This window comes from Colossoma macropomum, unplaced genomic scaffold (assembly GCF_904425465.1).
Source record: "Colossoma macropomum unplaced genomic scaffold, Colossoma_macropomum, whole genome shotgun sequence".
Lineage (NCBI taxonomy): Eukaryota > Metazoa > Chordata > Actinopteri > Characiformes > Serrasalmidae > Colossoma > Colossoma macropomum.
In genome coordinates, this window is record NW_023494800.1 from 5025531 (window position 1) to 5049766 (window position 24236).

Below are 24236 nucleotides of genomic sequence, written 5' to 3' on the forward strand. Positions count from 1 at the left end.
TGAACCTTGTTGAACCTTGAAAGTGTTAAACCTTGTCGTACAGACTTTGGTAGAAGTAAGCATTCTTTTGCAGTGCCTGCTGGATCTGGAATGATTTCACTAATCCACAAAATTATAGTACTTTTTCTTCAGTCATTTCAAGCTGCTGCTGCCGGATGGCACATCCGTTTAAATAAGCAGCTCAGACAGGCAGCTTTTTGGCCATGTTTTTCTTTCTTGGGGCTATGCATGTGATTTGTATGATTTAGGTATAAACCTTTGCCTTTCACTGTTTTGTTGGCACACTTTGTCTCAGTTCTACAGCTGTTATTTGATTAACTGATGTGACCTGCGACTCCAATAAGCCATCACTGCACAAATAATGGCAGTAGATGCTCAAAAACTAAGGGTAAAAAAAGGAACTTATATTAATGTGTATTTTAAGCCACTGAAATAAAAGAGAAGTACTGTAAGCATCTTATCTTTATCTTTCAGGCTGGAGGTCATGTGGACGGGACAGGGGTGATGGATAATCTATAGAAACGTGCAGTGTGGAGCGGAAACGTATGTAAGTACCAAATGACTGCTTAATAGTGGGAAGTAGGCAGCCTACAACAACTCATTGTACAGAAGAAGTGACTGAGGTAATCAGTGCATCAGTAGTTACAGGAAAAGGCCAGCATAGAAACACACAATAGGCCACTTCATTCACCTCGCTTGACTCTTTAGCCCCAGCATGGTGTAAACACATCTGAAATGGCTGAATTTCTAACCCTGTGAAGGGTTTTGCACTCAAACTTTGCCTTGCATGGTCTATGAGAACATAGCATGCAAGAAGCTGTTGATTCAGACGGCGTGCTTGGCAGGGCCAGATTGTCTTAGCGCATTAAGCTAACACAATGGAGACAAGGATCAGATATTAGTGCAGGTCAGTGACTCATCAGTTTGGGGAATTTCGTCAAACTGATGTTGAACTGTGACCTTCACCGTTTTTGGAATGGAGAATCACCTTGATCTTTCTCTTCTCGTGTATATATATATATATATATATATATATATATACACACACACACACACACACACACACACACACCGATCAGGCATAACATTATGACCGTCTCCTTGTTTCTACTCCCATTGTCTGATCCACTCATACCAACACAACACACACCAAGACCACGTCAGTGTTACTGCAGTACTGAGAATGATCCACCACCCAAATAGTACCTGCTCTGTGAGGGTCCATGAGGGTCCTGACCACTGAAGAACAGGGTAAAAGGGGGCTAACAAAGTATCAGAGAAACAGATGGACTACAGTCTGTAACTGTAGAACTACAAAGTGCACCTATATAGTAAGTGGAGCTGATAAAATGGACTGAGCATAGAAACAAGGAGGTGGTCATGATGTTATGCCTGATCTGTGTATATCAAGGACTTTATTGTTGTAAACCTTGATCAACAAACTGAGATGTAACTTTGCTTTTATTGTGAAATAAACTAAGCTAAACTTAATGTTTCAAAAACATAAAAAGTCCCGTAATCCCTGCACTGAAATTGTGTCCTGTAACTCAGCACATTCACATAAACGCACGCCTGCCCAGCTGCTGAGCTAACAGACGAGTCTTGGCGCGTGACTGGAGGTCGCAGCAGTGACTTTCTTTCTTGGGAGGGAAAATAGTAGAGCAGTTCCCTCCTGTGGCTGCAGCCTGGCAGGTCAGCGGGGGGAGACCCAGCCCAAACTGTGTGGTCTCTAACAGGGTGGAGACTACTGGAGATAGACTGAAGACTACTGGGAACTCCGGTTCCAGGGCAATCCATAGCACACATTATAGAAATCCAGCTGAGGTGGTTCTGTATGTATTTTAGCTTGACTGGAGAAGGCCTAGATATACATACCTAGATGCCACATTGGGTCCAGCCAGGCACGTCAACGGCGCCGCCATAATAGGGCGGTCAACATCACTGCTGGACTGTATTCAGTACCATTACAGAGAAGAAACATACTGTTCAAGATTATACTATTTCATGAATATTGCACTCAGAAAGCAGGATAGGATTATATAACAGAGATGCACACTCATGTTTGTGTGATGTTTGTGTAGATATGGCCATGTGGTTGGTGATGCACAGAGAACCTGTTGATGTGATTGTTTTTCCTCTGGTTTTATATTAAGCTCATTTCATTTAATAGTCTATTCAGGGGATCTTAACTTTATGTAGTAGTTATTTATTTACAGTGATGGTTAAAGCTTTGTAGCTCGGTAAGTTATAAAATTCCTTAATCCAGATATTCATAATAGATTAATGTTAGCACCTTCTCACACGGAGCTGAAGTCAGATTCTTGTTCGCCAGCTTCTTGTTCAAATTTTCCCGTTCCACCTTGAATGGTGCATCAGCCAGCCTCTTTGTTTGAATTTTCCCATTCCACCTTAAATGGTGCAGCTTCAGGCACTAGAAAATAACTGCTGCACCATTTAAGGTGGAACAGGAAAACTCGAACAAGAAGCTGGAGAAGAGGAAGCCAACATAGCTTCGTCCTTCTTACTGTGTTTTGGGGGTTTATTTTATATTAAAGTATTAAGATTAGAAGTGATTCACACATTGATGGATCTGCAGACTAAATTCTTTCCTGCTGGTCCGGACGGCTAATTAGCACAATCAGTTATTAAAGTAATAAAAGCTACCGAGAGCAGCTCCGTGCAGCCTGGATTAATCTGTGTCTGAGGATTAGAACTAAACAAACTTGGTGAAAATCAGTTGAGTAATAAGGAAGTTGTCACTGCTTTAATCCTGAGACTCATCGTCTCTCAATACAAGTGACTTTGTTCACAAGCGGATCTTGACCTCTCCAGCATGGCGGACGTGCAGGTGTTGTGCTGGTCTGAGTGGATCAGACACAGCAGTGCTGCTGGAGTTTTTAAACACCTCAGTGTCACTGCTGGACTGAGAATAGTCCACCAACCAAAAATATCCAGCCAACAGCGTCCTGTGGGCAGCGTCGTGTGACCACTGATGAAGGACTAGAGGATGACCAACACAAACTGTGCAGCAGCAGATGAGCTGTCGTCTCTGACTTTACATCTACAAGGTGGACTGACGAGGTAGGAGTGTCTAATAGAGTGGACAGTGAGTGGACACAGTGTTTAAAAACTCCAGCAGCACTGCTGTGTCTGATCCACTCATACCAGCACAACACACACTAACACACCACCACCACGTCAGTGTTACTGCAGTGCTGAGAATGATCCCCCACCCAAATAGTACCAGCTCTGTGAGGGTCCATGGGGGTCGTGACCACTGAAGAACAGGGTAAAAGGGGGCTAACAAAGTATCAGAGAAACAGATGGACTACAGTCTGTAACTGTAGAACTACAAAGTGCACCTATATAGTAAGTGGAGCTGATAAAATGGACAGTAAGCGTAGAAACAAGGAGGTGGTCATAATGTTATGCCAGATCGGTTAAAATATCTAAAAACGTGGAACCTAATTGACCTCTGGATTCTCGGTCTTGGGAGTAAACTAGCAGTTAAAATAATGTGATGTTACTCAAAGAATCATTCTTCCCTAAAATAAAACAATGTGCACAGAGGAACGGAGATATTAAAAATGATTACAGTTGTGGAGCTGCCTGGCCGGTTGTGGCCGGTTGTGGCCGGTCGTGAGAGAGTGGCACACATGAAGCAGACGTGGTTTAGCGGTGGGGGGTAAGAGTGACCCCAGCGCGCCTCATTGTGCAGATGTGCTGGCTCCCGCGCGGTATCTGTTCTGTTTCATGGGCAAGCACGAAAGTTTTTCCCTCTGCACCACATGTAATTACATCGTCTTGAGCTTGCCCTCCTCTGAAGCAGCGGTCGCTCATGAAGAGCTTTTTAAGGTGGAGCGGAGATGAAAGTTGCTGCGATGGCAGAGCTGGTTGAATTGGGGGACTTTATGAAGGAAAATATTTCACAGTGGAGAGTCAGCTTTTGTTTTTTATCTACACTTAGGGTCCAGAAGACGTTCCAGTGATGATTCACCACTAGCACTGCAGTTTAGTCCACAATTAGACTTAATCTATCCTGGAAAACTGGCCTTTACAGAGGAATTACACTGATATTTTCAAAATGTCTGCATAATTAAATCATTATGATGTGAAGTCATTCGGAGTGGTTTGGTGTGAAATGCTCCATTCTAGAAAAACTTGAAGTGACCATTGTTCACGGTGGTGGTGATAGGAACTAAACGTCTGAAGTGTTGATGCCTCTAAAAGCTAAATGAAACATATTTTTTAAAATGTATCACTATTTTACCATCAATATTCCATATAAAACTCGTGTAGGTTCACTGGTGGTTTTGGATAGTAAATAAAATGGCTATATTTGTGTTGTAGACATGGTGACCCCTGGTTCCCATCACCACCACTGTAAAGAAATCAGAGTCAGCAAGTTTCTCTACAGTGAGCCATTTCACACCAAACCACTCTGAATGTCTTTGTTTGCGTCTCACCTACCGAGGTGTGAAGAAATTTTGATAAAGTGTTGGAATTCCCCTTTTGAAGTGTAAATATCTTGAGAATTCATATATACCTTATATAATTTATTTCTTTTACATTCAAAAATGGAACTGTTGTGAACTTAATTTAATTATGCCACACGTTTCCTTTCAGTCAAATAGAGTTGACTTCACCATGAAGTTCAGTTGTTGACGGATTCATTCATTGCAATATATGTTCATTAATTTTTGTCCATTTCATGCAAACCAGTTCCTTAAAGACAACACTGTTCATTTATTTAATGAACATATTTTCAGTTTGTAAATCAAACAGCACCATTGGTTAATTTTTTTAAAATGTAAAATAAATGACCTTACTTAGTCTGCAGGCATGGCAGAGTCTGGACACATGTAGGTTATTTTGTCATGACCACATCAGTGATTTCTCTCAGTGTAACAAAGACTGTAGTGTCTCTGGAGGAAGATACTGTGTTTTTGGTAACTTGGCGGCCTCTGGTGGTTTCAAGTGTCACTCCAACCCAAAGGAAAAAAGTCTCTTAACATCAGCTGGGGGGGTTTATTGCAAGAATATTATATCACAATACTTAGACATTTTCACAATACAGTATGCACCATAATGTTTCGATTTTCAGAGCTTTAATAAGTTGGAAGAAACCAACCACCTAGGCCTGTACCAGGGGTTGGCAACCCAGATGTTAAGAAGAGCCATTTTGTCCTTTAAGCAAAGATCAAACCACCTTGAGAGCCACAATATTTTATGTCCATTTTACCATCATGGCTGTAAATATGCCTCAGCATGTGCTAATGTGCTAGTATACACTGTAATCCCGCATTTTTCTTTTAACTCAAATAAAATGAGTCCGTTGTACATAAAACTCAGTATATCCCACATATTGCTCAACAATTTTAAGTTAAGGGAATGTTTTTGATGATTTTGTACACTCAGATGGCATTTTTGAGTTGAATTAACTTATTGCTATTTAGTTTAGTCTGTTGCCATGGCAACTTTGAAACCCCCGCATTCAAAAAATGGCAATATTTCTGTTGGCTTTAATTGTTTCTTTCTCATTTAAGTTGCTGAACAAATGTGTGAAACTGGGTGAAACTAAGTAAGCTGTAAAATACAGTTACATGTGTGTTTTGTTGACGACGATTTTATTAGATAAAACGTATATTTCTTTCCCATTGGCTCCTGACTCCATCTATTTGCATACTGATTGTTTCTTTCCCTTTGTTTTACTCACCGTCAGTGAGCTTTCATTCCACCAAGGCTGCCTTTCCGCAGGCACATGTTTTTTATATATGTTTTGCTCATCTGCCTGACATGGTGTTGTTGGCTAAGAGTGAAGATGATTGTTCTCTTTGCTGATGAGTGGGCGTTGGTGTTGGTCAGTGACCATGTTCACAGTAAAGGTTAACATTTCGGTATTTGACAAAGTGGTCAATGGCACTCAAAAAAAATTCTCAATTGCCTAATGAAACATATAGTTAAATTGCAATTTCAAGACGTTAAGTTAAAATAATTAGAATTTATGAGTTGTACAAACATGTTTATGTTAGCCACAAAAATGATTGTTATTCTAACTCAAGTTTTCATTACACATTACTTAGTTTTTTTAAGGCAACCGGTTTCCTCAATTTTTTTAAGTAAATTCAACTTATCCGGGCTTACAGTGAAGGCTAAAAAATATAAACGAAAACGCAGACTTACTTTGCTCTGCTTTAAGCTTTAGCTCAGCTATAGTCACTTTTCTCACATCTCCAGCAGGAAACTTTTCCACAAAAGTAGAACGGTTTCTTGTAAAATCTCTCTTACCGTTTGACTTTTTTACGAGGCTGAAGTCGCTTCTCATTCACCAGCTTCTTGTTCGAATTTTTCCATTCCACCTTAAATGGTGCCTGAGGCGCCAGAATGTAACTGCTGCACCATTTAAGGTGGAACGGGAAAATTTGAATCAGAAAATGAGAAATATTAGATATATCAACTGGATTTAGAATCTTGCCAAGAGACCTTTTTCGCAGTGAAAGCACAACTTACCTTATTGATTATTAGCTGTTTTACCTTTAATACATACCAATCAACCTCATCATGAAATACAACATAACAAACACACCTTTTCCTTTTCTTGATTGTTTTTTTGGAGGGTCCTGGGTGCACTAATGTGCCAGGGGTCCAAAATGTGGTGCTACACCCCTGCTACTGAACAGCCAGGAAGCAGGGTAGGTCACCTCCAGCCCCACATCCAGTCCATGGTGACCACTAAACGTACCCAACAAGCCCCACAGGCCAGCACAGAACATCACAAACAACACATATATACAGTGTCTAAGCCACAACAACAACTATTTACACGTGTAAGTCTTTCTGCCACAGCAGTGTCCGTGGTGCTCTGTGCTCGGCGCTCCGTGTGGCCACGCCTCCCATGCGTCCACAGCTGAACAAGCCGGTAGTGAGATACTACAATACCTCAGCAAATGCTTTGCGACACCATAGAAACCACCAAAATACTATAGTAACCATCTATGAATACCATGGCAACGACCTAGTCACCACCTAACAACGACACAGCAACACATGAGCAATCAGCTGGCATACCACAGTAACTGCTATAAAACACCCTAGCAACCACCTAAGATACCAAAACAACTGCCTAGCAACACCTTAGTAACCACTTTGGATATCATAGCACCACCTATCAAAACCTGCAGCAACCACATGAAATACTACAACAATCACCTAGACTACGTTCATGTAGCAAGTAAAAGTGGCCCAAATCTGATTTTTTCACCAAATTAAATTTTTTTTAGGCTGTTCACATTGTCTTTTAAATGTGATCTGTATGCACCATCAGTCTGAACAGCTACGAAACTGACCCGCATGCGCAAAGAACAGTGCTTCACATGGCTCATCCAGAGGTAAACAATTAAAATGGAGTCTGCAGCAACAGCCGCGCCCGTAGGATTCAGCTTCGTCTTCACCAGCATCACAGGAGCTAATAAGAATTTTTGTGTTCGAGAAAAAAAGGACACGTTATCTGGCCAAGGCCACTTCTGTGGTCCGTGTGTTGGTTTCTTTCAACTCTGCTTTTACACATTTAACTTTATCTTTAACATAATCTTTGACGCTGCAGCCTCGTTCTCCTACGGCCTCGTTCAAAATTGTTTGGAGAAGTGTCTTCTAATTTTGTTTGTACAGAAAGATGAGCCTAAAAGTTTATGAGGTCTCAGCAGCATGAAATTATGATGCATCCCGAGTTGGGTTGACGTAAAAGTTGCATGAATTCCGATCTGGGTGTTCAGACTGAGTCACATTGCCGCATATCGGATATGTATCAGATTTCAGTACCACATATGAAAGCGTCTCAGATCGGAATTCAGAATGTCAGATTCAGTGTGTTTTGGGCCACTTTTACCTGCTGTGTGAACAAAGCCCTAGCAGCTCTCTAGCAACCACCTTGGACGCCTTAGCAACAGCCACCTAACAACACAGTAACAACTATCTGCAATACCATAGTAACCAGTTTGCAACAACCTAGCAACCGATTGAAAGAGCAAAACACGAAAGTAATCCCTTTAACATGACCCAAAACAACCACATTAACACATAATTAACAACCCAGTGCTTTCAGTCGTTCAGTACTACATAAACCAAGTTAACTTAAAATCAGGCTACAGCTACATTAAATTTTCAACATTATTAGCTGAATTTGTCAAGCCAACTTAAAGTTTGTTAATGAACTTTCCCCTTCTAGTTACTGATTATATGAACCCATTTCCAAAGTTGGGACAGTGTGTGAAATGCTAAAACAGAAAGCATTGATTAGTAAATGCTGTTAGGCCTGTAATAAATTGAAAACGGTACAAAAGCGTGATATTTGATGTTTTTACTTTATAAACCTTTTATTTTTTGTAACTATACACTCATTCTAGATATGATGGCTGTAACATGTTACAAAAAAGTTGAGACAGGGGTGTGTTTACCACTGTGTTACATCACCTTTTCTCCTAATAACACTTAATAATCATTTGGGAACTGAAGACACAAACAAATCCAATCCTTTTCTGTCATATTTTGAGCTTATTAATACCCACGTTTTCAGTGAGAGACAAGTTTTGGACTGCAGACAGGTCAGTCTAGCCCCCATTTTGCAGCCATGCTGTTGTAGTACATGCAGAATATTTCTTTGTGTTGTCATGTTGAAATAAGCATAGATGTCCCTGAAAAAGATGGCGACTAAAAGGCAGCTTGTGTTGCTCCAAAATGTGTCCAGCATCAATGGCGCCTAAACAGTTGTGCAAGGTACCCACTAATACGCCCCCATACCATGACAGACTCAGGCCTTAGAACTTTACGCTGAAAACAATCTGGTGATCCTTTTCTGAAAACACAATGTCCAATATTTCGATAAATAATCTGAATGGTGGGCTTGTCAGAGCATAATGTTTCCACTCTGCATCAGTCCATTTCAGAGGAGCTCGAGCCCAGAGAAGTCGGCTGTGTTTCTGGATGTTGTTGAAATATGACTTCCACTGTGCACAAGTTAAGTCTCAGCTTACATTTTTGGACGCAGCGACGAACAGTGGTTTGTCTAAACTGTTTTTAATGCTGTGTCATCTGAGGGGTCAAAGGTCACAGGCATTTATTTGTGGTTTTTCAGCCTTGCCCTTCACATACAGAGATTTCTCTGGATTCCCTGAATCTTTTAATGATATTGTGCTCTATAAAGCATGAAATACCTAAAATCTTGGCTGAGGAATGTTATGTTTCAACAGTTGGGTTTTTTGCTGATGCACTTTTGTCAAAGTGACGAGCCGACTCATCCTTGTTCATGAAGGACTCTGCCTTTCCTGGATGCTCCTTTTGTATCCAAGCATTATTGCATCGCTTGTTCAATCAGCCTTCAGAACATTTCACAATGTTTCTAGTCTTAAATTGCCCCGTCCCAGTTTTTTGGGAACATCAGGCATGTGCAGGCATGTGCACATCTGTAACTATGCATTTTTATATGGCAGATATCTGCTTCTTGCATTTTTATTGAAATAGGCTTTGATGCTGAGCTGTAAATTTGGGCCGTACTGTAAATGTGCTTCACATTGTTCTCCAATAGAGGGCAGCAGATGGACACGATCAGTACAGTTGCTGAGGTGGTTCACATGCTGTTCTCTACAGGGACATTACTTCTGCTTTTGGCCATACAAATTTAATTATAAACAGGCTCATCCCAATGCTTTATTTATTTATTTATTTATTTATTTATTTATTTCCCTTGTGAATTATTACATTTAACTGTTGCTGGGTTTCCTGGCATACTTTGTACTTATTTATTCAGTAGGACTTCCTCTTCCTCAGCCGCTGTTCTGTGCACAGTACGCAAATACCTCATGCATTCTATGTTATGTACAAATGTATGTATGTGTGAATGTCTACAGGAGCGGATGTTAGTATGTTAGTATGTCAGCATGTGGTAGAATGGGAAATTTCTAATGTCAACTACAGCATATTGTGAGCTGCTGTATAACTGGTACACATATCTTAAATGTGTAAACATTCTTGGGCAAAAAAGGCTGATTCTGATTCTCATTTTCTTACATTTTGAATTTTTCCAACAATTAGCAAACAGCTCTGTTTGGATGTGTGCAGCGCTCTGTTTGAAATACTAAGAGTGATTATATTCAGTCCATCACACTGAGATCAGATACCAGCAAAAAGTAGACAAACACCCAGTTTGATCTGTATCGCTGTGGTCTACTTTTTGACTACTTTTAGTCTCTTCATTGTCTTCTACTCTTCTTTAGCAACACTATAGAAGAACCAATTTTGGTTACCTAAAGAGCCACGTTGGAAAAACAGGTTTGTGAACGTGGAGAGCCTTTTAAAGGTTTGAGGACCTTTCACATAAAGGTGTATACCAATTTAAGGCTTGTGCACACTTTAAAAAGGTACTTCACACTCGCACATCTCATTCTCTAAGGAATCATCAGTTGAAAAGGTCTGTAGGGACCCAAAAGTGGTTCTTCTAGGCCCCATGTGTCAAACACAAGGCCCGCAGGCCAAGTCAGGCCTGTGGCACAATGCTATTCAGCCTGCAAAACTATTTAAATTTTCTATTAATGTTAGCCCAATTCACCACGAGCTGCACTACAGTTCGTAATGTGTGCTCCCACCCATTCCCCAACAACGATCTATGGGACAGCACCACATTAAAAAGATACCAGGTGTCCAGTTTATGCGAAAGGGCAGTTTTGAAAAACCTTCTGTACATTGGGGACTTTAAAGAGGTTTAACAGTTACCTGCAGCTAAAGTAGCCTATTGTTATATATAAATTGATATTGTTTTTATTTAATAAAACAATTATTATTAATTAAATTAACAATTTATTTTTGAATTGTTCAATTATTCAATGCCTATTTTTTGCTGTTGTAATTTTGGCATTTTTTATGTAAACAATGGCCAGTTGGGGTCATGGCAGAATGTTAAGTAAGAATAAAATAAAAACACAGATTTGTTGAGATTTTTGAATGTGGCCCTTTTAGTGGCTGACTTTGACACCCCTGTTCTTGAGCATGGCATGAAGAAACCTTCCTGGCACCTTTGCTTTAAAGAGTCTGGCTTGCTTTGAAGTGAAAAAAGTCGGTGAAGGAAGTTAAGTAATTTTTTCTTCTTTGGCAAAGTGAGATTTCTGCTCTGACGTTGGTGATTAATGGGTTGTCTTGCATGTGGTGTGAAACTGACGAACTCATGTGACGCCCACGAAGGCCGAGACGGGCTGACACGAACACGTTTCGGACCTGCCACACAAACAGCCAGACGACTTAAAGCCATCTTCAGCGTCAGTGCTTTTCTTTAACAAAGTAAAAAATGTGCAGTATTCTAGCAGTTATATAGAGTCCTATGCCAAAGTTTGAACACCTGTCAAATTACACGCTTTGTTGATTTGAAAATAAGTGTGAAAAATAAGTGTGTGAAAATAAGTGAACACATCCTGTACAGGGAACAAACATAAACGTGGTATATTTCTAAAGAATTTGATTTTAGTATCTGCTGACTTTAACATATTGAGGAAAAATGTATATAAAGTATAAAATGTGCCATACCTTTTGCACAGGCCACATTTTATGTTACACTATATGTTAAATTCAGGAAATAAACATGAAGTTTAAGTGTGCATTAAAATGTGGAGGGACATGTTCTCTGTAGAGGATCAAGACAGTATTATTTGATCAGGGGTGCCCAAACTTTTGCATGTGACTGTGTATACACATACAGTGAGGTTCAAACATCTGAAATCATCAGTGCTTCTATTTTGCATTCTTTTCTAAATGGACACATTTTAATTAGTGTAAAACATATCACTGCATTCGACAGTGTAAGTTCAATGTTAAAATCTATCAAATTTTAACATGAATTTTAAAATTTCTTAGTATTTGGTAGAATGTGTCCTTCTTTAGCTTTAATGCTGGCACGCATTCAAGCTGCATGAACTCCATAAGCGTGGGCAAAATCTTGTGATGAGCACATCATATCCACCTAAGAGTCATCTCAGCACGAGCTTCAAAGAGAGGAGACCCAAAAACTGTCTGACCTTTTTGTACAAAGGCCTTAACACGGTCAACGTCACCCATCTAAAATTTAAACATGTGCCAAATCTTTAGTGATTACTTCATTTTACTTATCATAATTTTTGAAGACCACAGTGACACAGATTAAACTGGGTGTTTGTCTTCTTTTTGCTGGTGTCTGATCTCAGTGTGACAGCCTGAATATAATCACTCTTAGTATTTCAGGTACTGAAGAGTGATTATCATAATTTTAACTTTCTAAAATTACAAAACTTTGTTTTTTTTCCTCCAGATTTAAAGGAAAAAGAAAGCCTTCAGACTTTTGGAGGTAAGTAATATTTCACTGAATATGTATTATGCAAAGGCAGCCTCTGAGAAAATGATATTGTCGCTGTCTAAAGAAAACGTCTTCATTTTTGGCGAATTTTATTTTTCTATGCCATTTCAACACACCTGCTGAAAATTTCAGGTCCCACTTTATATTAAGTGTCTCTAATAACTGTGTAGTTACACATGAATAACATATGCAACAACACTGTAACTACTGATGATTTAGTCAGTGTTACAGATGGGTTACAGAAGTACAGCCTGTGTAATTACACATGTGTATCAACTTCAGTTTTGCCTCATGTAATTACACAAGTGTATTTTATTGATACACTACAGATCAGAAGTTTTTTTTTCCAGCAGCTAAAGGAAGTATGTTTTACATAACATTGTTTATTTTTAACATAATTACTCTGGAATAACTGTGTTGTAAGATGGTAAACCTAATCACATCACATCGACTATACCATTCTGTAATTACACTGTACTTACATAACAACTACACAGCAGCTTTACTGTAGTGTAGTGTTAGACTTTTCTGTTAGGACAGTTCCTGTGTAGTTGTTATGTAGGTATGGTTTAAAGTTAAAAGTGGTTACAATGTCACAGCATTAGCAACATACACGCTAGCCAAATGTTAGGAAAGCTGGCGGATACAGTGCAAGTAATGTCTTAATGTAAGTTATCACATACTTCCTTTTACTGCTGGAAACAAAACTGGTGTTGGAGTCTGATTACAAATGTAATTACATTTTTATTACTACCCTTGTGTAATTACATGAGAGAGAATAGGCTGTTACAGCTATTAAGATACACTTGTGTAATTCTATTAGGCACAACTGAAGTTGATACACTTGTGTAATTACATAAGGTGTACTACTGTAATCCATCTGTAACAGTGACTAAATCATTAGTAGTTACATTGTTGTTGCATATGTTGTTCACATGTAACTACACAGTTATTAGAGACACTTAATATAAAGTGGCACCAAATTTCACTATGAATGGACCAATGGAAATGGAATAAAATCTCTTTACATTGACTTACATTAAAAGGTAAGAGTGTTTTTGCCCTCTCCTGTACAGTTACAATTTCGGAGATACTTGTTTTTCTTCGGACAGCGATGATATGTGTTGTTTATGTGGACAGCAAACATTTATTTGTTTATCCATTTTAAAAATAATCATAAAATGCATTTTCCACTTGTTTCTACTTGGAGCTTCCTCGAAAACAATACTTTTTGCAACAGTACTGAACTGTGCAATACTTTTCTTCAACAGTATTGATGGAATGGGTTTAGATGGAAATGTGAGATTCATAATCCAGCAAACTGGATTTTCAGGTTTGAAGATGAGCAAACAGGTCAACATATATAAAATGTTTTTACGGAGCTTAAATGCTACTTTTTTGTTGCATCAGTTATAATAATTATTCAATATAATAACAGAATAATTGTTTGTTTGATATGAAGAAAACTGCAGTCGTCTGTTTTATCTCAGCACGATTGAGATAAACAGCAGGGGGGTCTCACCCTCCCCTATCAGCCCTCATTGCTCATTAGCAGCTCAATGCAGAGTCACATCATCTCACATGCAGAGAGACAGTTAATCTCCTAACAGAGTTATGGGGAAACTATTTAATTTGCTTATATTAACTAAAAATATCTGAGTCAATTTCTATTCCGCTGGCAGAATGGACACTGAGGGTCCCCCAAAAAGAGATTAAAGACCCCCACAGCATTAGAATAAATACAAATAAACAGTCCATTGTGACTGTTCTGTGTTGGTAGATTAATCATTTAATCTCTCCAGATTTGGAGGTTCAGAATTTACAGTTACCATCCAGCACTCACTTCATCTAATCAGTCATTCATTAAATTAAATCAAATTAAATGAAGCTGCTGATGGAACTGAACAAATCCATGTGATAGCTGGAGTGCAGGAACCAAACCTGTGGTTTTTTTTTTAATTTTTTTATTGTATTCTTCTAAACAACACAATAATAATAGCGTTTTTATGTAAATAAATCAATATGTTGTACAGTATTTATGTTTATTTGTATTGATTCCAATGTTATAAAGTGTGTTTAATGACAAAACCACACTCGCTGCTTAGATTTGAATCAATTCTCATCAAAAGTCAAAGACAAAAGAAAAGATGCTCTTCATTTTTGCAAAAGGTTTTATTTGTTGTTCCACACCTCAAAGTAATTCATTCAGTAATTTGGTTCAGTTTACCAGGGATGAAGTTTAATGCACAAACAAAATGCACATTTATTATAAGCAACTCTGGTGGAGACCCGTCTCACGACAGGACCAGTAAAGTGCATGTCTCAAACATTTGATGTGACTGTTTTCACTTCACAAGAAATCATTATTGTTGTTCCTCTCATAAACAAATAGTGCAAGTATATTCTTATCAATAGTCACCAAAGGGCAGACGCAGAAACTCTACGGAGAATTGCCATTTATGGCTCTGTGGATCGTCACACTGAGCAATGCGCTGTTAAATTGGAAGAACTGTTCATTTGCTCATCATTGTTCTCATTGTCTTGTATTTTATCAAGCTTTAATAGTGACAGCGAAATAATGCTTGAAAGTCTGATCTGAAATAAGTCACAATTATTTAAGCTCTCCTCAATTATTTTCCACAACTGTTAGCTTTCATATTGTGTGCGTTTCATTTGTTGGGTTGGGGCGAAAGCATGTAAACAAAGTAAAGCAGAAAACATACTTTTATTGAGATCCGCCATGGGTCTTTCAGAAACAACAAAAAAAACCTTAAAATAGTGCTGGAACACCTTTAGAGGGCAGCAGTGAGTGATGTTTGTTTGTTTATTTAATGTTTGTTAATAACACCTTTAGAGGGCGGCAGTGAGTAATGTTTGTTTATTTGATGTTCGGTCATAACACCTTTAGAGGGCAGCGGTCAGTAATGTTTATTTATTAGATGTTTGTTAATAACACCTTTAGAGGGCGGCAGTGAGTAAAGTTTGTTTATTTGATGTTTGGTTATAACACCTTTAGAGGGCAGCGGTCAGTAATGTTTATTTATTAGATGTTTGTTAATAACACCTTTAGAGGGCGGCAGTGAGTAAAGTTTGTTTATTTGATGTTTGGTTATAACACCTTTAGAGGGCGGCGGTGAGTAATGTTTATTTATTAGATGTTTGTTAATAACACCTTTAGAGGGCAGCGGTGAGTAAAGTTTGTTTATTTGATATTTGGTCATAACACCTTTAGAGGGCAGCAGTCAGTAATGTTTGTTTATTTGATGTTCGGTCATAACACCTTTAGAGGGCAGCAGTGAGTAAAGTTTGTTTATCTGATGTTTGTTAATAACACCTTTAGAGGGCAGCAGTGAGTAATGTTTATTTATTAGATGTTTGTTAATAACACCTTTAGAGGGCGGCGGTGAGTAAAGTTTGTTTATTTGACATTTGTTAATAACGTCTTTAGAGGGCGGCGGTGAGTAATGTTTGTTTATTTGACATTTGATAATAACACCTTTGGAGGGCAGCAGTGAGTAATGTTTGTTTATCTGATGTTTGTTAATAACACCTTTGGAGGGCGGCAGTGAGTAATGTTTGTTTATTAGATGTTTGTTAATAACACCTTTAGAGGGCGGCGGTGAGTAAAGTTTGTTTATTTGACATTTGATAATAACACCTTTGGAGGGCAGCAGTGAGTAATGTTTGTTTATCTGATGTTTGTTAATAACACCTTTGGAGGGCGGCAGTGAGTAATGTTTGTTTATTAGATGTTTGTTAATAACACCTTTAGAGGGCGGCGGTGAGTAAAGTTTGTTTATTTGATGTTTGTTAATAACACCTCTAGAGGGCAGCAATGAGTAATTGTGTAATAGTTTAATATGCAGGGCCGTTTGATGCTGTATGCTCTATAAGCAGGTTTATAATACGGTTTAAGGACTCCGAGCCTGTATTTTATAAAATTGCTCTAGTATTGTTTGTCAAAATGCTGATTTTTTTTTTTTAATATTGTTTTTTTTTTTAAGTTTAATTATTTCCTGTTTGCTGAAGAATATGCGGGTTGTCTCTTAGGGTCCCTGAATGCTCAGAAATGACCCTGGCTGCATGTAATGAATAAAAAATGAATGACTGTGACAGGCCTGATTTGAACTTCAAAAAGTTCATGGCTCTCTTCATGACGGTTATGAAAGTTAGCTGTAGTTGGCTGTGCTTTCAAGGAGGAAGTATTACAGCGAGAGAGAAAATGAAAGAGTGGGGGGTTTTTATTTCTGAGATTGTTTCCAGTTCAAAAGGGCTTAAGTGAACTAATTCATAACCTGAACAGCACACAGACACACGTTCTCTCATTACAAAAGGCCAATCTCTTCTATATACAAACATGGACACAATCATTTTAGTGTCTTTATAAAACATCTTAGCAAAATATAGCCAAGGCCTATTTAAATATGCATAAATAGCATGAAAATATTTTCTCCATTTCAGGTCAAACAACAATGACGTACAAGATTCATTCAGATAAAAAGAGGAACCATAATATCAAAAGGGTGGACACCATCCCTGTTTTAATTTCTGTACAAGACAAGCACCTGCAAGACACTTTCAACCGGCAAATTATAGCTGAAAAAGAAAAGATAGAAGACTAAAAGCCTTTAGTCAAGCAATTTAGGAGATTTTAAAAGTATTTAAAAATGTGATTTCAAAAAGACTTTCAAGTTTGTTCTCAAACAGCACATCTTTGGATGTTTTGCAATGTTCAAAAAGTCAAAATACTTTACAACAATTATAGCAACTTCACCATAAGATTATGTAAAACATCATATAAAATATGTACAATAGTGCAGACAAAGCATCGGGTACTAACCAAGGGTAAACTAGAGACGTTGAGAGTAAAATAAAACAAAAAACGTTCTGTTTTTCAGATTTTTTTTCCCCCATTTTGGATTAAATTTTGTTCACTTTCTTATATTTAAGTCAAACATCTTCTGTCATGAAAACATTTTACATTTAAATTTTTTTCTGTGGGTGTTTTTGTTAAAATTCACATTTTTTTCTAAACATTTCTTTTTCTCTTTTTTTTGCATAGACGTACACATACAGTAAGCTTGAACAGGTTAAAATAGCTTGTCTGAAAGCACAATATGACGCAAACATCACTGTCTTTAGCTTATTTCTGATGGAGGTTGTGGAAAGTGTTCTGTCCCTTAGATACCTGACTTACCTGTGAAACTTTGGAATGGAAAAAAAAACAAAAAACTGGATTGCACTTAACAGTCTGTGGGCAGGTGCCACTTCAATTTACCCTTGTTAGCAAACGCAGAAGCATAAACGACCATAAGAATCATAAATACAAATACACATCCAAGATATTAACGCTTTTCGATTATTTAAAATCCCTGTCATCACATTAGGAAGCTGACAATTAAAAAAAAAAAGGAACATCTAAAAATTCAGATATGATTTGCAGAGTCTGTGAAGATGGTGAGAATTTTCTTCTCGTTCCAGGTGAAGCTGAAAAAAAATGAAATCAAAGCAAAGTGTTAAGAGTTTGTGCTCAACAAAAAAGAGTTTGGAGGGTCAGTTTGCGGCCTCGGGGATGGGCGGCGCTCGTTCCAGTCTCATGGTCCAGGGGTCAGGGGTGGCAGGGTAGAAGGGCGGGTGTGGTAGAATGTCCTCCCTGGCCAGGGCGAAGGCAAACACCCCCCTCTTCCTCTCCACCTCCTCTGAGATGAGCTTCCTGTCTGACAGGCTCTCCCTGCTGCTCGCGTCCAAATCCTCCAGCCCCCTCCCGACCGGGGGGCGCGCCTCCGCCAGATGACCCGGCACAGGCGGCCCATGGGCTGGCAGCCGCAGGGTCCTTTCCCCCTGAAGCGCGTGGGGCTCCGGAGGATAGAGGAAGCTGGACGAGCGCCAGGCGGAGGGCTTGCGTCCCCGTCGCGGGCGCGAGACGCGGCAGCTCTGTCGCTTGATGTGTCTGTGCAGGTGGTCGGAGCGGGTGAAGCTCTTGTAGCAGTGCTCGCACTGGTACGGCCGCACGCCTGTGTGAATGCGCAGGTGGTTCTTCAGGTCGTAATTGTGCACGAATTTGGAGTTGCAGTGGAGGCAGATGTAGGGCCGCTCGCCCGTGTGCTTGCGCATGTGGATCTTTAGCTTGTCCTGCCTTGAGAGAGAGAAAGAGAAAGAGAGGGAGAGAGGCAGACAGTGAGTAAACAAGAGGGTTTGGGGTTATCCTTCGACAGTTATGAAAGATAGGGCAGCTTTACGTGACTTTCGTGCCTGAAAAAATCCCTGTTAAACCTCAAGACAAATGGTGCCGAAAGCATCTACCCACATGCGCACACTGGTGGCTTCTTATGGTTAAAAGCAGGCAGGAAAGGATGAAAGGGCACGTATCACTTATTTTATGTGGTATTCCTGATGAGTGATTCAGCAGCTTGAATCATTTCGTTCCTGTCCTTTCTCTGATCAGCTTTTCGTTTTCAGTCTTTTTCACTGAGCCGTCTGTCATCCTGCAGTACAGTGGGTGCCCCTCGAGAAGCGAAATAAAGGTGGTATTTTGTTACATGTGATTACAGTATGGAAACCGCTGTGAAGCTCTAAAGGAGGTTGACCACAGTTGTTTCACAGTTGCATTTGCATGCGTGGGGTGCACTATTTGACAGGCTCTTCTGCTCTCGCACCTTCTCCCTGTGAGACTGACACGGTTGGTCTAGCCGACTCCTCAACCTTCCTGTTATTTGTGCCATTCATTGTCACTGTGCTATATGACTACATGACCTTCAAAAAGGCTTTTGAAAACTTTGATGTAGGACTATGAAGCATGTCCCTAAAAAACCCTTTGAAAGACTCAAGTTGAAGAAGCAATGCTGACATTTTACAACATTTATGTTCCTCTTTAGCATGAGCAATAAAGGCAATTTGCCCACGACAGTGCCCAGATTGTCCTCAGAGGTATGAATGATTAAGCTATTCTTTGCTGTACTACTTTTCCTGCTGCCAACATTTGACCAATATCAGTTGCCAAATTATATTGTTCATTCAGTGTAATTTATTCCTTTAAAAGCCTTGTAATTTAGTTGCTACTATTAATTATTCAGTAACTGCTACAAAAGTAATATGTATGTTATTTAGTTATGAGAGTGAGGCTGCATATGGGCCCTTGCAGTTTAAGGCTAATTCGGTTTTAAGTCAGCGGGTATGACCAGCACTTTGACTTTCACACCTGAGCAACATAGATCTCACCTTCCTGCCGAGTGCATTTTCTGAGTGTGATCACCTGAGACCTGCTTTTAGCTGCCCCATTGAGCGGACCTTTGGCTCACCTGCCCCAGAGTCTGTCCACTTGAGTACTATCTGGCAAGTCTACCATGGTCAGGAGGCGTCTTACCTTGTAAAGCGGACCTCGCAGATGGTGCACATGTAGGGCTTCTCCCCAGTGTGTGTCCGCATGTGCCGAGGTAGTTTTCCCGCACCCTGGATCACTTTGTTGCAGATGGGACACTGCTGCGACGCTTTGGGCTTCAGCTTCCGCTCTTCCTCCAGCTGCCATGGGGGAAACAACGTCCCCAGGTGGGATGCCGAGAGAAAGCTCAGGTAGTTGCGCAGGTCCGCCTCGTCTTTAATCTGGCTGAGCGGAGGCTCAGGGCCCATACCAACCCCGGGGCTCATGAAGTCTTTGAGGAAGTCTTTGTGGAGTAGAGTGTTGGGAAGCTCATCTTTCAGCTCCTCCTTGATGACCTCTTTTTTGATGGCAAGGTCTAGGGGTCCGCTCTCCAGTGGGGCAGAGGGGTAAAGGTGAGGTGGGCGGTGGGGATCCAGGAGCTGGGGGAAGCCTGGGAAATCTGTGGCCCACATTGGGGGATAGAATCCAGGAAGCAGCGAGGAAAAGCCTGTCCCTCTCTCCAGCCCTGGCATCTTTGGGTACAGCCCTTCTTGAAGAAGGGACTCGATGGAAAAGTCTTTCAGCGCTCTGCCTTCCAGTCCCTCTTGCTCTCTGGGTTTGTCACCCTGTAGGGTGTCTGGAGTGTCCGAATTGCATCTCTGGGAGTCAGGGCGGTTTCTGTCTGAGTGGACCTTCTGCTGAGAACTGCAGGGTGGGCTTTCTGCACCTCTCTCTCCCCCCACAGTTTGTCTTTCCTGGTTGTTTGGAACATCTGCTTGTACGGATCGCTCACTGATGTCATCCTCGTCGTCTTTCGACTCATCTCCCGCCTCTTCCACCATTTCATCCTCTTCCTCTTCTTCTTCATCTTCGTCTTCATCCTCCTCTTCATACTCCTCCTCATACCCCTCTCCTTCTCCACCACCGGTGCCTCCTCCCCCTCCTCCTGTGTCCATGATCTCCAAGCACACATTGATGATGCAGGGGATTTCCAGAAGCCGCGCCGCACCCAGGATCTCTTTCACATTAGATGCGGTCACTGTCAGCGTCGATGTGTATGCAAACTCCAAAATTGCTGTCAGTGATTCGGGCGCTACGAAGTCCAGCTCGTAGATGCCATGCTGGCTTGGGTCACCGTCGCCGGTAGCCACAGTGAAAAGCTTTTTGAAATACTGGCTGCATGCAGCCAGCACAGAGCGGTGGGTGCGGTACTCCTGGTCCTTCACCACCAGGACAACGTCACAGAGCAAACCATCGCGCCGCTGCTCATTCAGACTACACAGGACATCACTGCTGTGGTTTGGGAAGGGGATCCCAATCAGGTCTTCCTCACCGTGTGCCATAATTTTGTAGGAATCTGCAGAGGAACGGAGAAGAAACACAGAAAGAAGGAATAGGTGTTACCACTCTTTGTGACATTTGAAGTGCCCGTTATTTGCCCAGATGCCACAACTTTGCTGAATCAAAGTGTACAAATATCAGTGATTAAGAACTTCCTGTGGAGCAGAAACCAGTATCATACAGAGAGACCAGTGATGGATTTATGAGGCCAGTCTTCTTGTTCTCTCTGTCTTGTGGTTTATAGATTCTGCAGTCAGCTTTTCACAAACACCAGATCACAACGTCTGAAGCCTGATAAAGCCAGACTTACCAGTGTTTTATCTACTTTTTTGTGTATTAAGCACATGCAGTAGTCTAGGTGACATTCGGAAAACAAAACACAGGAAGGCAAAGGGGGTCAGGTTCTAGTTTCTAATCTCAAGGAAATAAGTTTGGAGGGCAAGAGTGATTGCACCTCCCCCTAACCCATTTTATATTTTTTCCTTATGACATGTTTATTCAATCAGTACCCTGAGATTCATCATGTTTACTGTTCACCGGTAAATTAATTTTTTTGCAATTAATTTTCTCTATATATATATATATTTTTATTTTTACTCACCTTTGAATGCACATATTGTTTTGTATACAAAATATTTGGTAACACATTTTATTTGACAGCTAACTACATAAGGACACAAGTTCGATTACTTGGGAATGATGCTTCACAACTGTGTTATAGCTTTAGTTGAAGGTCCCTTACATCATACAAAGTCGTGTACTTTAAGTATTTGAGCATTGCTTATGCATGTGTTTATGAAGTCTTTATACGTTTTAAGAAGTCTTTATGCGCCCTTAGCGGGGTCTGATCATAATCTCAACGCAGTTGCCGTACTTCATGCGAAAGACTTGAGCATTGTGAGCGAATTCTTTCTTGCAGAACGGCAGGCGTGGATGAATGAAAGCCGGATTGTACCTGCGTAGTCTGCTGAAAATGTGTACGCTGACTTTATAAGGAGCTGTTTGGCAGCACTGTCCTTCATTCACAGCTATGAATAGAGCATAATCTCAGTGTGTCTGCTGCGGCGGTCACTGCAGGCATTTGGATGGATGCTTTCAGACGCCCAGCCCAAAACCGGGCTTGTTGACTGGCTTTATCTGCTCTGAACGCCGCTCCAACGGCAAAGTACATGAACGCCGGTTTTAAGTCTTTCTCTCTCGCTGCATCTCTTCGGTCTCGATCAAATCTGAGCACTTACCAATCAACTGTTGAATATCCCTTGCACTGTTGCTAGGAGACGGTTGCTATAATTACCAGTTAGACATATAGTCCAGTAAAGAAAAAAAAAAACGTCTTTAAATGAGGAGAACTGTATACCGAACACGACGAGCGGGCTTGGGTGGGGGACTGAGATGTCATTTAGAGAAAAGGAAGAATCGTTCAATAGAGTGATGTGTATGTCTGGACAGGGATGAAGGACGGCGTATTTCTGAACAGCTCTTTCAAAAGTGTGCTGCACTGAGCCATTCAGGCTTATCAGTGTGTCTGGCTTAAGGCAATTTACTGTATGTAATATAATAAATATTGTGGGTATTCCTCTTTAACACATTTCTGTGCTAGTGGGGAGGGAGGGTTGGCTCTTTGCTTGAATTGGCTGCAGCTCAGGCTAGAATTGCAGGCATATTTGCAAACTCAGAAAGGCTGCTAGATGTGGGACGGCAACACTTTTACTCCCTACAGAAAGTCTCTATATTTACTGAGGTGGGCTCAGACTGGTCAAACACAACAGAAGAGAGAAAAAAAAATAAGACAAGAAGAGAAGAAAAATAAGAGAAGAGGAGCGAACGAGGGATCCGATGTCCCCAGAAGTTCCCTGACAGGTTACACCAAAGACGGTGCCCCTCCCTGGAAAATCCAGCCAAGTCAAACAGGCATTTAGAGCTAAAAACAACAGTAGATCCCACCCACTCTGGGAACACGTGCAACCTCTGTTGCTAACTCTCCTCTCCTCCCCTCCCCTGTCCTCACAGATACACTCCCTTAATTATAGAGTGTCTGTATGTGTATGTGTGTGTGTGTGTGTGTGTGTGTAGGATAAGGGCAGGATGTGACACATGCTCAAAGAGGGAAGGAGGGCACTGCTTTCCCACTGTAACGTCCTACAGGGCTACCACCACGGACTCAAACACACCCCAAAGCGCTGCTGACTAACTGCTTTAACCCTTCGGACCTGAGATCACCAAGAAGGCCTGCCAGTAAAGTCCTTTCTGGCTTGAACCAGAGCTGAAGCCTTATTCTGCTGGCCCCCAGTGGCCATCCATTCCATTACTCACATATTAATATAGTAATTAAAATAAAATATTTCCCCCGTAACTCTGTTATCTGATTGATTTATTTAAGGCTGGAGCTGTCTATCGTTTTATCTGCTAATATAATTTTCCATTAGTATTGTGATTTCTCAGTGCAGTTTCTCAATTTAGATTTAAAGAATGTGATTTAGTCTAAAATTCACGGCACATCCAACAAGAAAGGAAGCCTTGTGCATCTTTTATATCGTGATAGGAAACATGAAAGCACATAGAAAGCTCTAGTTCTACATGCTGAAATTGCTTAGATGACTTGCCAATGGCAACATGCACGCAACAGTGGCAGATTAAAATGAGCAGCTTTCTTCCTTTTGGGTCTGACACGGGTCTGTCAGGTTCGTGTGGTTAATTAGCACACTCTTGCCTCTCTGTGTGTGAAATATTAAGCTGCTAGCGTGCAACGGTGGGTTAAAGGGACCCCCTGCTGTTAAAACAAAGATAAAGGAAAAGGTGGAATTGACAGCACAGCTGTAGCTTTCTTTCTTGATTGTGTACAACTGCCGCAATGAAAACACTTTCATATGTGTTGACTCACTTATGAACATGAATATCTGGTTTGATTCCGTAATCTTACATTTTCCATCAAAATATCGCTGCTCGTATCTCGTATCTCCGTTTTTGTCATTTTTCAGTTTTTGACATAATTTGAAAAGACCAGTTGCCCTTTTCATGTAAATATCATGATGAATGGACCAAAAGAAATGGCCCACAATTACTTGGACCAGAAGTCTGGCTCTGTTGATTTACATTAAGATTAAAGCGTTTTTTCCTTCTGTTTAAAGTTCTAATTGTGGAAATATGAGGTTTTGTTCCAACAGCGGT

General features: G+C 40.5%; 1 protein-coding gene across 2 annotated transcripts in view; it reads right to left on the reverse strand.

Annotated features, from left to right (window-relative positions):
* Positions 1–16372: 16372 nt before the first annotated feature.
* LOC118820475 (zinc finger and BTB domain-containing protein 7C) overlaps positions 16373–24236 on the reverse strand; it is a 49170-nt gene continuing 41306 nt past the window's right edge. For both annotated transcript variants that reach the window (XM_036588833.1, XM_036588832.1), the window contains exons 2-3: positions 19734–21084; positions 16373–18506 (exon numbers count right to left, since the gene is read on the reverse strand). In XM_036588833.1, the coding sequence (XP_036444726.1) occupies positions 17924–18506; positions 19734–21070 (1920 nt within the window). In that variant the 5' untranslated portion in view covers positions 21071–21084 and the 3' untranslated portion in view covers positions 16373–17923. The remainder of the gene's footprint in view (positions 18507–19733; positions 21085–24236) is intronic.